This window comes from Python bivittatus, unplaced genomic scaffold (genome assembly GCF_059951505.1).
Source record: "Python bivittatus isolate LINGU-HERP-01145 unplaced genomic scaffold, Pbiv_v1 ctg000080_np1212, whole genome shotgun sequence".
Classification (NCBI taxonomy): Eukaryota; Metazoa; Chordata; class Lepidosauria; order Squamata; family Pythonidae; genus Python; species Python bivittatus.
Window position 1 is genome coordinate 10478398 of NW_028277035.1, and position 15955 is coordinate 10494352.

Below are 15955 nucleotides of genomic sequence, written 5' to 3' on the forward strand. Positions count from 1 at the left end.
GATGACTTTTTCTAATAGTAGTATCGTCTGGCCCATAGTTTACCATTTGATGAAAGAGAATATCATGAAGCACTCTGTCCAAGGCTTTGCTGAGTCCAGGTACATTATCTCTATGGCATTCCCATGATTTACTAAGCTAGTAGCTTTGTCAGAAAAAGAGAATAGTCATGACAATGGCATGATTTGTTGGGGCATGGTTCCTGTTAATTGTAGCCTGCCTAGCAAACAGACTTTCTGCTTGATAATCTGTTTGAAGAGCTTGCCAGTATAGGTGTCTAGCTGACAGGTCTGTGGTTTTCTGGGTCCTCCTTCTTTCTGTTTTTGAAGATGGGGTTGACATTTGCTGTCCTCCAGGAATTCTCAAAAATTGCTGAGGTTTTTGTGATCCTCTCTGATAGTTCCATCAGTATCCTGGAATGTAATCCAATACAGTTGAATTGACTAAGATTAGCTATGTTCTCTCTCACCTTCTCCTAAATTGCAGCTCCCTCATTCCCCTAGCAGCACAACAATGACCATCTACAGTTCTATTTTCCTTCTAAGAGAAGACAGATTCAAAACAGAAGTTCTGCCTTCTCAACATCATCCATTATTAATTCACCACTTTCTCCTTACAGTGGACCTACACCTCTTTGGTTTTCTTTTTCTTTTTAACATACAAAAATAACTTTTTTGTTGCTGTTGTTCTATTTGGTATTTCTCACAAGCCTCAACTCACTGTGAGGTTTAGCCTTTCAGTATAGCTTCTACAGTAGCAACCTGCCAGTTTTATTTTCCAAGAATGTCCATAGGGCGACAAGAAATCCCTGACAGACTTATTGCTGTTCTGCAAGTCCAACTTTTAGTGGAGGAAGCTGACAGGCTTCTGCCTGGTGGTGGGTTATATTAGGGCTCAAGGTTGGTCTATGAGGGGGTGAATAGGTCTGGCTTCAAATGGCCCAAAGGGATAGTCAAAAGACTGGCAAGTGAGGAATAAAGGTCAGGACTTGCAATCCCTCTCTGCAGTTATCCTGAGTGAATTCAGCTATTGATGGAGAGAAAAGAAGAACCCTGAATTTTTGGAGGTCTGAATCCAAAGGCACTGACTCTTCAGGACTTCATGATCTTCTGACCACAAGGGGGCAGTGAGGTGTTGATAGAGAGTAAAGGATTTATTCTGTGTCCCTCTTAGTCCATTACTCTGCTTGCTCCTAAGGGACTGGTAATCTGAGATTTCTTCCTTCTGCTTTTCTCCCCGGGGTATACGTGCTCAGAGTACATACTCTTTTGATTCTCCTCTACACAGGATGTCATTAGTTAGGTGCAAGGCTTTGCCTATCGTTTTCTTGTAAATAAATATCCTTTATGTAATAATTATAAAACTTGATTCACTAATCATTGCTCAGGTCAGATTTCTACTCTCAAGTATGCTGACATGCACACATTGAACTCTTCAAAATGAGTAAGATTATCCTTTTTTATAGGAGATTTCTGCCCTGAGGCAAAAGTATGGCTAATCCAAGCAGTCCTACCTTGGGGACAAATTGGAAAAACTGGGGACAAAACTTTGGTCAAGATTGAGAGAGTCTGAAAGAGATTTTAAAAAGCAGGGAAAGGTTGAGCCAAGTAACTGGATTGAAATAATAGTTTTCTTTCTGGCCTGAACAAAAGTGTTGCCAAAAGGTAGATAGTGTTGAAAACTCTCCAAACTCCTTTTGATTACTGAAAGAGTTGATGAATCATGGAATAACATAAGATATTGCTCTGACTACAAGTTAGTAGCTCAGGGTTCACGGTTCTGGCATCGTTATTTATGCAAGTATCGTTTTGCTACACCAAGCGTTGTTTTACCCAACCATCAGCAGTGCAGATGGTCAGATGTCTGCACAATCTTAATTGAGATCATCCTTGGGTTGTTTCTAATGTCATTTAGTTTCATTTTATATTTCCTGTTGCTACTAGAATTGCTATACAAGAGGTAATGGAAGGTCTATTGAAGGCACCCTGCTTTTCTCAAACTGGGATCCCTTTCCCAGTTAGACATTCCTGACAGACTTGTTTTAGTGCTTAAGATGTCAGTTTGATTGTAGAAGAAAACTGTTCCCCACAATCTGTTTTTGACCTGTTGGCTTGACTATAGTATTAAGGGGGTACAAACGCTGAGCCCAAAAGGGGATACAATTTAATGGGGCAGCAAATCAGGTAATAAATCCAATGAAATGTATACCTTAATTTTCCAGTGTTTTGCTTTAATAAATCTAGCATTTAACTATAGGAAGTGAACCATTTTCTTCTATTATTTCAATTTATCTGCTTAAGGAAATAGGGGCAATAGACCACAGTAGGCTATATTGCAAAAATGCATGAATAAACACTAATATCATCATGGAAGTATTGTGCTTATTAAATGAATTGTAAAAACAACATGAGTGTGAAATCACATTTTAACCAAATGCCAGTTCTCTTGTCATCAATGAATATCATTTTAAAACCTTCTCCTCTTGTGGGCATTCATTAACGTCTGGTTTACTGTATCTTGAACTAATCTGAGTTTCTGAAAGATCTTAAAAAGCAGCACATTACAATAAGATAATCTGGGTATAAACGGGCTTAATTATTGTGACAACTCAGAGCTTAAGCTGAAAAAGACACTGGTCATGGACTGGTGAAGGTCTGTCCTGCAAGACTAGTCAAGTGCTATCTTTCAGGATTATGCAAGGTGGCAAACAGACATTTTTTGTGTCTACTATACCCTAAGGTAGTGTTTTGTATTCTTATGACTATTCTTACATGGAATTAACAGAGCTCCCTACTGCCTCCCATGTGTTTGTTCCTTTTTCCCTGCCAATTTGTGCAGATATACAAGCCAGGGCATATATTTTATGGGACAGGCCCAATAAATAAATAGTACTTACTCATACAAGTTGACTGGAAATCATTCTGCTGTTGCATCTTAAATTACCCACAGTGAAACTAGCACTGAGAACATGCAAGGGAATCTAGGCTGCTGGATGTGGCTTTGTGGACTAAAGAGACCGGCAGGAAGACAATTAAAGCCAATCCCAAGTCAGGCTGGTTCTATATCCATATAAAAGATGGGCTCCTGTGGAACAAAGGAGGTGCCAGACACTGAGAAAGGGAAGCTAGAATCAAAGCAGGTGAACAAGGGCAAGCTATGGAGCTACTGTTATTAGAAAGGAATCCATTTGAGAACTGAAACAACCATTGTTGGCTTGCAACCCACTTTGCAAGAATTCACAAGAGGATTTTTTTTTATTCATTCATAACATCAGTTGTGGTCTTGATTTGTTTTGTCTCTTGCTATATAGGTTTGCATTATGTCTAACCAGGTGCGTAACCGGAAATTTGAAGGTGAGGAAAGCCTAAGAGAGCCAGGAATTTTTTCAGAACACCCAGATATACTGTAGATAGCCTGATATATTAAACTGAGTCTTTAAAATAATTTTGTAAGATTTTTTTTTAAAAAGACCTAATGCTTTTTGGTTAGCTTTGGCCAGAAATTGGGTGCCCTAAAATTGCATCTTAGTGTACAATTCATTAGAATATTGCATACATACTGCCTTAGATCAACATCGCTCATAGAAATGGAGCAGTTGGTTCCAAATGTTTTAACAAACTCCAAAAGTTTCCAGTCAGGTGGCCGTTGGCTGTGCTGCCTGGGAATTCAGAGTATTGTAATCCAGTGCAGGCTAGGCAGGCTAGACTCTCTTCTGCCCCTAAAACGATAGTGAACATTCAGGGAGCAGTTTGGTATATCCTTGGAGGGGCAGGCACTAATATCTCTCCCCTTCCCCCTCATAACTTTGAGCTAACTAGGTTGGTTTGGAAATCATAAACTAGGAAGTTTATTTCTTGCTTCCAGACGGTCATTTTACATGTCATGGTAGGAAGCAAAAGAGATATCACAAAAGGCTAGAGAAGAGATGGTGATTTTCAGTATGGCCATTAATTAAGGCTACCATGTCTATGTTGTTAAAATTTGGAAGACTACTAGATGGCCAGAAAGAGATGCAGAAAAGTCTAATTTTTGCTACCACCTAAGGGCCTCTTTTGCAGCCCAGATATAGTGGCTCCACAGGAATGTGGGAGGCTATATAAATTTACCAAATGAATGAATTTACCAAATAAATAAATAAATGAACCGGTTGGAGCATTACTTGTTCAGAAATGTGAGTTTGACTAGATAGACTTAAAAAAGATAAATGGCGCTTAGGTGTCTCTTGGGGTGGAGAATGTGTGGCGCTTCTGCTGTTGTTAGATTTCACCACTTAGCTGCTCTAGTCTAGGAGTCTCCCTAGCCTAATGGTGAGGGAAGCTGGTAATTTACATTCAGCAGCATCTGGAGAAGCACACTTCTCAATTCTGACCTAGATAAATGACAGCTACCAGATCTAGGCATTATAACCATAATAAGCATAACTATAACCACAATAACCAATAACCATTATGACCATTCAATGGAAGAAAATAGTTTGTAGTTGCTGTATCACCTTTCTGCCGTAGAGATTGGCTGGATTTTTGCAACCCAGATATGATAGACCTAGAGCAAAGTTTCATAAATTCAAATAGTCAATGATCAAAAACCTCCACTGGCTTAAGATCAAAGTTAAGGCTGATTAATTTTATCTCAAGTTTTATATGCCAGAATATGAGAACTTAAGGCTAATGCCTTAATAAATATATTCTACAATCATATAACAATTACTAATTTTGGGCTACACATCAAGGCATTTCTTTGGTCTTTCAGCCCCAGATCTAGATGGGGTTGATGGCTGGTGTGACAGACACAAGGATGACCCACAAGTCCTTGTCCTGTATTGCCTTATAGAACATCTGAGTCTTACTATATTACTAAAGGAATCCTTCTGTAAACTGACCCAAATTTATGTTAAGACCTGACTAAAATTGACTACGGTCAACCACGGTCAGAGATAGAATACTTAGCTAAGTGCAGTGTTGATATAATTTATATAGTTTCAATTCTGTAAATTAGGGGTGGGGAACTGGTGACTCTTCAGATGTTGTTAAGCTACAGTTCCCAATATGCTTGGTTTGGCTGCTGGGAGTTCAGGAATATCTGGAGAACCACCGATTATCAAAGCCTACTATAAAAAATCATATATGCAAATTTAGGTTTGATTCTTACCCTGAGGGATCCCCTCATCTACAGGATGTTTCTCACTATTTTAGTGCTGCCTAAGGCTTCCGCAAGAAGATTCAAACTCTCTCATAACAATATGATAAGGGTAGTGACATGAGACAATGTGCCTGGCAAGATATAAACAGGCATAGTATGTTGAGGCTTCCCTAACCCGCTCTACTACAGGTCCTGACATCCCTGTTCATGCTGGCTACAGATTTCCCAATATATCTGAAACAATATCAGGCTAGGAAAGCTGGAGCAAATATGTCCACATAGCATGAGCTGATTATTTGTTAGTATCTCAACTTGTTTGTCTGATTTAATTGTATCTCTCAGACTTGCAAATGTGCTAGCTGGCAAGGAGGTGGAGCCTATATATTCACACTGCTGAGAATGGGAACACCACCCACTCTAAGCAGCTGAAGCAAGGTGGTACATGCTTGACCTGCTAAAGCATCTGAGTTTCCACTGTTGCTAGAACAGCAGGAGCTGACTGGCCTGTTCGGCCAGAATCTATATATAGATGTGAAGGTGAGTTCATAGTTTCTGGCTGACCCAGTTCTCACTGAGATTGTAATTTTTTGGCTAGACTGCACCATTTCAGACTGCAGGTGATATTTACAAAACTGAATGCCCATTGCCACTGCCCACATAAAACAATTCCAGTGACACATAAAATTGGTATGTCAGGAAGGTTTCTAATCTAGTCTCCTTAATATGCTTGCTTTCTATGAGCCAGATTATGAATAAGTACATAGATATACATACCTGTATGTTTTCTTGGTGGCACAAATAGGGAGACTGGGCAGGAGGGAGGGGATTTAGATAGGAAAAATGTCATGAGGGAAGCATTAACTTCTCTTTTTAACTATTTCCCAGTTACTTTCAAATGTAAAAAGAAAGAGAAGAAGATCCAACCCCCGATCTCTCTTGACTCTAATAGTTTGGCATATAAATACTTTCATCACATGAAGGAACATTCCCATTTTTGAACCTCTAATTTAGAACAATTCACAGAGATGCTTGTAATTTCAGCGAAAACTAAGTCACAGACCAATGTGTTCTACTCCCAGCTAGTGTTCTTTAGATGCGTTAGTCTACAGCATCCATAAATGCCTGCCACTGTGGTCACCGAATATGCTTTTAAGGGATTAAAGTTGGGAGTAGATGGTGGAAAGTTGGATTACCAATTAAGTTGCACTTAAAGTATAAGAAGGCTGTGCCTAAGAATCAAATTCATTATGAGAAAGGACATATCCATGTAGCTCTTGCTAGAGTAGAATATGTCTTCTTTCTGGCTCTGTACATTCTTTGAAATTTTAGTAGGCTGTGATGGACCTAATTTCTCACCTGAGGACAGTTGGGATAGGCTGAGAAGAGTATAGGAACTCAGTACTGTATGCTGACATAGTTTTTCTTTCTGTGCATTTTAGTTTCTTCTTCTGTAAATGGGGTCAAGAATGATGCAGCATCTCTTCTAGTACCTCCTGAACAGTAATGCTACAAAGTAGGCCCAGGCATTTCTGGACTTTACCACTTCAAGCAATAGATGAGAGATAGCCTGTTATATATATAAATACCACATACATTTGAAAAAAGCTATGTGAAGAGAAAAATTCCATACTAGACTTACCCATTTTATTATCCAATTAGCATAGCCACCCATCTCAAACCAGTGATTCTGGGCGGCGAACAATTGTCCTTCCTTTCCACTTATTAGCTTTTAGGTAGCTTTTATATGGGCTGCATTTAAACTTAAGATGCCTCACCTACACCTCAAGTGAGATGTATTAATGAAGCTTATTTTTCAGAGCAACTCCTATTGTGGCCTTGCTGAGAAACAACCAGAAACAGCTTCCTCACATTAGTAGATCCAGTCTGGCCCAAAAAGTTATATTTGGCACATGACTCATTGACATCTTAGCATGAATAACTGCATTCACACTCCAGAGTTGACCTTGCTTGCCACTATTCCAGGATAATCACTATAAGCTGATGCGTCAGTCTTATGACGAGAGGACATCTTTACAAGAAGCCTAGCCACCACAAAGAGCCCTGGGAAGTTGTCATTTCCTGTGATGGCACCATTGGGATCAGATCTATAGTAGAGTTGAGGAAGGAATGTTCATCCCCACTTCTATCTATCCCACATTCATCCCCCACATGCAGCTATAGGGAGTGTGTATAAAAATAAAGTAATTAAGGGGAGAGAGTTCCAACACAAGTCCAGATTTTGTAGGGATGCTCTAAATACTTATGCTGACAGCAGGAAGAGAGGGTTCATTCTCTTTTCTTCCATGTTTGGAGGACACAGATGCCTCAAGGAGGTTAGTTTAAACCAGTGTTTCTCAAACTTGGCAACTTTAAGATGTATGGACTTTAACTCCCAGAATTCCCCAGCCAGCGCTGGTTTAGGTTAGTTTAAACCAGCACAACCTCAGCAATGTTTTGGGTTATAAGTAAACCTCTTTACTCCTAAGTGTTGGGTTATGTATTGGGATGACACATCACCCTTGTCTCCCCCTCCCCACTGCTCCCCCCAACACATGTACCTTAAACCAACTAAATATACTGTATGAACATAATATCTCTGTTTCCCTAGCAGGTAATGGACATGGAGGAGTGGGCATGAGACTGGGTCAAAATGTGATTGGATAGTGTACATTTGGAACATTTGAAAACATTAGTAGATGACAAAGATTCTTCCCTATGAGAATATGTAATGTGAAATTCTTTTCCTCTGCTCCATGTGAGAACAGTAAGCTATGTTCTGACTATACTCCAGGGCTATAAACTGCTGCATTAAGGTTGTTGAAATATATCTTCATAGTAAATCAGTTAAGGGAATGCTGAAAATAATTGCTTCAAGAAATGAGAAAATAAAACAGGTTTACACTGCATACAATGTGTTCAGTGCATGGTCCAGGGACAGGGATATTTTATCCAGTGGGATTAAAAGCACTTGGAAGTAGGGAACTGAGATTTGGAAAAACTAGCACAGGGAACACATCTTTTCACAAGTGCCATGGCTCAGATCATAGTGATAATCCCAACCCATATTTAATTAAAATCAACAAATCAAAATAAATCATCTAGAAAAATATAACCATGGATCTTCTCTCGAGTCATATACTTTGGCCTCAGGATGGATGCAGATCTTCCATGAAGGATGGAACCACCATAGAACAAACAGTTCTTGTCAAACTTCCTAACCACACGAAAAGGCCAGAACGACACTTGCCAAGGCTTCATTCAACTTTGATTTCCTTTACCATCTAGAGTGATGCTCTGTTTTGACCCCTTCCTGGTTTTAGATCTTCGTAATCTTGCAACACAAAAATATGTGTGCCTAATAGAAACTATTGTCCCACTTTAAAAGTCTCTCCAGAAGGCAGGAGTTGGGACAGTGATTCTTTTCAGCAGAGACAAGAAGCAGAAAGGGGTGACAGTTGTAGGATATGAGTTACATCACCATCATTCATTTCTGAGTCATATTTAGCAAATCCTAGCAGTGTCACAATACTGTCAAGAAGATCATGGCTAGATTGTGTTGGCGGGATTGTAAACACATGGATACATATTGCCATCTTTGGTCACAATGCCCAGTTAATCATTCCTTCTGGTAAATCCTTTATGAAGAAATCAAGAAAATCACTCAACAGACTTTCAAAATGAATCCTGCTATTAATTTACAGTTCATTTTCCTAACTATAAAAATTAATGTAATACAAAGAATTGATTCAGTTCCTATTGTTAGCTGCTGCAGAAAACTGGAAAGCTAACTTTCTTTGGATTAGAAGTATTCAAACATATGAGAAATCACTTTGGCTGAAAAATTAACCCACCATCAAAAAAAAAAAAAAAAAAAAAAAAAGTAATGAACTCACTGCAATTATGTATAGGTTTTCTTAAATCAAATCACTATTTATAAAGTATATTAAGAATGCTTTTTCTAATAGATTAACCTTGCTGGTACAAATGTCATTGTGGATAAAAATATTGAAAACTGATATTTAAAATGTATGCATTCCTCCTTAGTATTAAATATGTTTCCAAATATAAAATATATCGAAGTATTGGGGTGGGGGTGGAAGCGCTGGTTGCCTTTAATTTGACTCTTCTTTTTCTTTGTTTATGTTTGTTTCAGTACCATGTTGGGTTAAAAGACTAGGCTTGAGAGCATATCCTTGCCCTCTTTCCCTGTTTAAAAGGCTTTGGTTTCCCAAATATCTTTACCCTACATCTGGCGAAGCAGAATTGCTACGGTCAGGAGACTAACTATCAACCAAGCAGTCTCCTGTTAACTTTGCTTATCACAATGTCCAAAGTACTGAATTTAAGAATATAAAGTACATGGAGTGGTGCCATGTAAACATTTCCTCCACTTATTTGATGGGGATTCTGTGTTCTTCCCAAAATCCTATTCAAAGAACTGTCAAAATCTATCCATTGGCCTAGGCAAGAAAATTAGTGTTTACCACATCTTAGAAGATGCCAGTCTAAACTTAGATGGCTGCATATCAGGATCCAGGTCTCATATAATGTCAGGATGGGAGGAGATACTTCCTAATCTTCAATCAATTCACCTGTAGTTCTGAAGATGAAATCTTTTCCAAGATTCCCAATGAGTAATTCTTCTTTAACTCAGAAGGATTTAATTAAAGCTCAAAAGTGCGAACAATTATATTACCTATGTAAATACAGCATCTTGACCCAATCAACCAATTAGCCAGAGAGCTGCTGCATTCTAGACCAAGTGAAGTTTTGAGACTCCTAAAATATTTTCAAAGTATGCGAGTGCACATATACACATATCATATACCCTTCCAATTTGCTGATTTAGTATATCATGCTAAACTATGGTTTATTGAACTATGATTGTTTGAACACAATTGGCTGGGTTCACATAGAATAGTAAGCCAGCCAAACTCATGATTTTCACACACATACACACACGCAGAGGTTCATACACATCCAACTAAGCTTGGCTGTTTGCTTGCAGATGTTTCCTTACCCCAACTAGATATCATCAGTGCGCCAAATGCATTATGAACTTCATCAGAATCTTTAGAACTGTTGCTGGCAATATAACAATATGGTAATCTGCTTTATACTGAGTCCCAGATTACTGACACTGATTGTCATTCACTTTCAGAGGATTCATGCAGATTTTCAAACTCTGCTTGAAGATCTGTGATTTTGTATCTGGGCTCTTCTATATGCGTAACCATCAAGCATCAGCCCTTCTATATTAAGCTTACTGTGTGTTGTTGTTGTTCAGTTGTAGGCCCTGCACAATAGGGGCAACGGCAACAACATCCTGAAAATGCCAACTTTTTGCTGCTATCTGGATGTTTTGCAGCCCAGATATGGTAGTCTTACTCTGCGTAGACTCTTACCTTTTCTATAGCAGAGTAACAAATCCTCTGCCTAGCTCTCAAGTAAGTCAGAAATAAACAAGTTAAAGATAAAACAGATCTAGGTAATTCAGTTTCAATATTTCATAGGCATGGCATAGCAGGGCCCATAAAAAGGTATTTTACTGGTGACTCCTCCCCAAGTCCCAAATCCAGAAGGAGAAAACTACAATCCACAAACAAGTTCTTCCACATTCACTCCTTGGGAGCCACCCTTCTGGCCACTTGCTCTTCTTAAAGGTCTGATGCAAGACAAAGCATAGCTATAGCGTGTGCCACCCAGCAACCATCTCTCATTATATAGGCAAGCTGATTCATAGGGTGCTGAGAAGATCAGACCTAGAAAGACTGAGTGCATGGAGAAGTGCTTGGGGAAGGCTTGGTGCCTTGGAGAAAGATGCTACAAGGGCATTCCTCGTGGGACAGCTGCAGAGCCTCAGAAAACAATGTACTTCAAAGTATCTCTGTGGATGAAACATATTTGAACATCTTTTGATATGTATGTATGTAACTGTGTAACATATTGGTGTCATACCAAACAAATAATGGGGGTGGCTAATGTGTATTTTACACCATAAATGGTTTTGCTGCAATTTGGATGGTGGTGGTGGTTTATATTGTATTGTTATGGTTTGGGATGGTTAGCTAACTTGGACCTAGGAAGACATGGGTTACATGAAAGTATTTTGGCTAGAAAGTGAGATAGAAATGTGTGTGCATGTGTGTGTCTAACATTCACAAGCAGATAGGATTTAAAATTAGATTAATTGAATGCAGTTGCTATTATTTATTATTTATTTATTTATTTAATTTATGAGCCAGTTTTGGAGGGCTGTAAGGGCTACATACAAGGCTTTGTGGGACCAAATACTGTTCCAGGTTGCTTAAGTTGTACAGCCCTGCCTAAATAGTACCTGTGGAGAACCACACACAGATGGAAAAGGGAGTCTCTGGGTGTGGGACAGCAGCTCCTCCCAACAGCTTGGAACTGTAGCTAGTCTTATGTTTACATTTACATATTCTTCTTCTTCACTTTGTAGCTGTTTGTTTATAAACCTGCATGCTCTGCTTTTCATCCAGCTTGGTTCACAGAAGTGATCTAAGAGGGCAGGGATGTCTCAGAACAACACTAGCAAAGAAGTTCCTGCTGCCACCTCGGATGAGTGCCCTGTGTGTTATGAAACATTTCAGTCTCCAAAAGTGTCACGCCGGATGCTGAGCTGTGGCCACTCTTTTTGCCACGACTGTTTGGTCAAGTGTCTACTATCACGTGATGAAGGCCATCTGCAAAATACCCTTACATGCCCCATCTGTCGCTTTGTGACCTTTCTCTGCAAGAAAAGGGACTGCTGGCCTTCCAAGCCAGCCCTGAGTCCACCCTCCCTGGAGTTGCCACTCTCACCTTCCTTGTTGCCCTGCGGAGTGCCACTGGGGCCTGCAAATACTTTGGTGGTCCCTGGCCATTTCCTCTTGCCCCTGCACAGTTATGACAGACACCAAGGTTTGCAGAGGTATCCTACCATGGACTCTGTGGTACAGCCCAGTGGCTTGGAACGTGAATCCCAGGTCTTCATTATTACTCAGTGTGGAATGCCACTAATTGAAGAGAACTACGTTACCATAGCTCAGGATCACAGCACTATGGAACCTCCTGAATCAGTGGGACCTGAAACATCTCTTGGAACGGGCTGCTTCCAGTCACCTATTATGATGGCCATTTTCCTTGTCTCTGCTGTCACTCTGTTGGGGGCTGTACTTCCCTGGCTTGTGCTTGTGAGAAATAATGAATGAACACGTTGGATGGATCCTTCCATTTCCAAGAAGGAACTATTCCAGGATCAAGATTGTTCTTCACCATGTCTACAGTATGGAAGCCCAAGCAGGGTCCAGATGGATGGAAAGTCCATGAAGGAACTGGGAATTGCAGAAAATGGTATTTGTGTTATTCTTCCTTTGTCAGGGTTGATAGCACCCTTAATTCAGAGGCACAAGGAAGACCACCAAGAGAAACGATTAATCATTATATTAAGATAGCTTCCACTAATATTATACCCTCCTGGTTAATTGCATTGGTCTCCAACTCCCATAATACCTAGGCAGCAGGTTAATGGCTGCACTAGCTGGCGATTATGGGTATTTTATCTGAACTATTTGGAGGGTGCTGAGGTGAGGGAGGATATAGGAAGGCAACTACTTGTGGCCTTATTTATATGGTAGATGTTTTTCTGTCCTTCCTCTGAGTCATTCAAAGCGTTATGAAAGTTTTCCAATTCCCCGTGAGGTCAGATCAGATTGGAGATAGCAGTATTTCTCAAGTTTATCCATTAACGTTCCCTGCTGTTCCAGAACTGAAATGTACCTTTCCTGTCAACAATATTTGTATCTCATTTGCTTCTGCAGGTCTGCTTGAACTCCTGTGCGCAGGGAGGTGTATTCACAATCAGTTCTTGCCTGCTGAAAGTAATTCCATCTTTTACTTTGGTGCCCACAGCAATTAAATAAATGGCCCTCTTTGAAAGAAGCCTATGGCAGCCTAGGTAGTTAAGAAAACTGTGCTTATTCCACCCAAACTCCAACTCTCCCACCATCACATGGTTCTGCAATATTAACTCCGAAGGATTTTTATCCTCCAGACCAGCAAGGGCTGCATTTCTACAGATATAATTGGGCAGAAATGATCTTTTGAGATGCTTCATTAAGTTATGAGCAACATACAAACAAACAAAAAGATTACTTGCTTATTCTGTTCTCAAGGCCTGGTCTCAGCAGGAGCTGTTTATGTGCGCTCCGTCTTGTTATTGATCGCCTCTGTTGCTGTGGTAGGTGACCTATTATTGTACTACATGTGTCAAGTATCAGTCATTGGTGATATTTTAAAACCAGCTTTCGGTTATTTTTGTAGCTTCTGTATTTTGTTTTCTACTTTTGATAATTGTTGTTACGACTCAGATTAATAAAGTATTTCATTTTGGCTGCAGCCTTAGCATATGGTGTGCTTTGGTTTTTAAGAGCAGTGTTACCAGACTGTCTTTTCTTCATTCCAAAGCCTAATATTTCCAAAATATTTCCTAACTTGCATAGGCAGGAATTCCTCCTTGTGCATCTTGTTGTTGAATATATAGGCAATAAGCGCCCCCTATGGGCAATGAAGAGAACATCATGTATATAATAGCCAAGGCCAGCTATTCCCAACCAGGCAAACTCCAGACTACTAGGAATCCTGGGAGTTGTGGTTTTAGTACATCTGGAGGCACCGGATTTGGGAAATCTGCTGGGGCATCTGCAGTGTGCATGTGTCTCAGCATCATAATGGCAGGTACAGCCAGGCAATTGAAGCCCCTCTTCTTTTTACATGCATGTGATACTTGTGATGCGTGTTAGTATGATGCCCCCAAGCTGGCCTAAGTAATTGCTCAGCCATGGTTAGAATTGTAAATATTCAACTGTAAGATGAAGTAAAAACAAACTGAAGAATTCATACAATGTACACAGCTGTTATCCCAGATCAGATACCTTACACTGCTTCCACAATACCACACATTTTTAAAACAATACAGTATTTTTAAAGGGTAGCAGTTCAGACATTCAGTGAGAGTGCTGTAAAGGTGAGTTACCCTGCAAATCCTGGGGTCCATCTGAAAAGGACATGGGAAATGCCTTTAGAAACTGTGAAGTGTCTGACATTCGGTAAGTTGCAAGTTGTTATTTGATGAGTCAGAATATTGAGCCTCGTTGTCAAATGTTCACCAAGAGCTAAACTAGACTAAACTAGGTGAGAAAGTTATAATTAGGATCTTCCAGGCATTTAAAAACAATTGGAAAAGAAACTTACACCCCCAGATAGCTCCTGGGAGGATGAGAAAGTAGATGTTTTTTCAGCAATGGAAATGGTCCCCTCCGCCTGAGGAGAGAAAACCTGCTACACCCGTTTTTTTAAGAGGAGAGAGAGAAGTGGAGATGAACACTGTAAAGACCATGGGGTATGAGTTGTACATTCCTAGTTTTCCACTCTTAATAGAAGATTATACAGGAGAAGATTCTTATATTCTGAATAAGATTTTATAAGGGCAGGCTGTTGTCACATGGGAAACACAATGAACAGCCAAGTCAACAGGTTTGGTCAATAGCTAGCAAGGATTCTTGACAAATGTCCCTAAAATTCAAGAATGGGATCCAGAGATGACTTCCCCACATATCTTTATTCATGCAGGACTGGATATCAGCAAAATGTAGCATGAATATCAGGAGAGCCTTATGGTAGCTGCCCAGAGTCTCTCCAGTCCAGCATTTTGTTTCTCCCATTGGGGAACTAGGTGCCTGAGAAGCTCACAAGCCAAGAGGTGAGTCTGCAGCATGTTCCTGCTTGGTGTCCTCTCCAATTGCCATTCAGCATCAACTTCCGCTGATCTGACAAGTCAAATATACAGCCATGACATCAACTGCAAGAGCAATTCACCTACAAGTCATAGAGTCCTGAAGCTTTCCTGTGTTGCTATGAAAACTGTTTGCAAGGTTTTGTTAAAGATTCACATGACGAATAATGAACTGTATAGGAATAAGCCTTTGACCACAATGCTTGTGAGATGAGCACAGAGAAACCAAACCAGGTCTCAAAAGCAGGGTCTCATTTGGTGATTTTACACCACAGGCACTACGATGTACTAATCAAGCCTTCTGGTTGATGCTACATGGTTCAGACAGTACTGTATTCAGATAAGTTGTTTTTTTTTTCCCAATCTGCAGACAAACAGAACTCTTCAAAACATGCAAAGGTGATCACTGAAATGGCTGACAGATATGGCATGCTCTTAGAGAGCACAAGCTGCTAATGCTAAGTTTAGAAGGGGCCCTGGAACAGCAGAGGTATTGAGGTTTTGGAGTGGCTGTTTTATTTCATTGCCTGCTATCAAGCTGGCCGGAGAAGTCTTCCATTTTTTACTATGCTGCACCAAACTCTTAAGGGCAGCTGCAGTTCTTAATGTGCTGTTCTTAGAAATTCAACAGATCTGATATTGTAGTTCAGTGGCCTAATTCCCCATTTTTTCCAGCTAATGTAACTTGATGCCCTGTGTCCCACAAACCGTGTCATAGCTGTGGAACTGAAATTAACTCCATGAGAAATCAGCCTTGGATCCAAATTCTCCCACCTTTCTTACTTTCTGGATAAAAGCAATGTTTACATTTCTCTCCAGAGAGCTTGCTCACAAGTTGCTCTTGCAGAGAAATTCTTCAAAATGCATATCGATAGCATTTTGCTTAGGAACTTTAGATTCCATCTAGAGTGTTGACTTTTCCAACCTGATGCCTTCCAGAAGTGCTATCTGTGCCGGCTGGGGAATGATGGGAATTATACTCCGAGGCACCTGGAGGGTACCAGTCTGGATAAGGGTGTGTC

General features: G+C 40.1%; 1 protein-coding gene across 1 annotated transcript; it reads left to right on the plus strand.

Moving 5' to 3' along the window:
* The first annotated feature begins 9832 nt into the window (after nucleotides 1-9832).
* RNF222 (ring finger protein 222) lies at nucleotides 9833-13530 on the plus strand. Its single transcript, XM_088133498.1, has one exon. It carries the CDS (start codon nucleotides 11674-11676, stop codon nucleotides 12349-12351), a length of 678 nt encoding a protein of 225 aa, XP_087989624.1. The 5' UTR covers nucleotides 9833-11673; the 3' UTR covers nucleotides 12352-13530.
* Nucleotides 13531-15955: the final 2425 nt, after the last annotated feature.

Bases quoted from the DNA above. Each gene is read 5' to 3' on its own strand.
- RNF222 (XM_088133498.1), top strand. From the start codon at position 11,674: ATGTCTCAGAACAACACTAGCAAAGAAGTTCCTGCTGCCACCTCGGAT.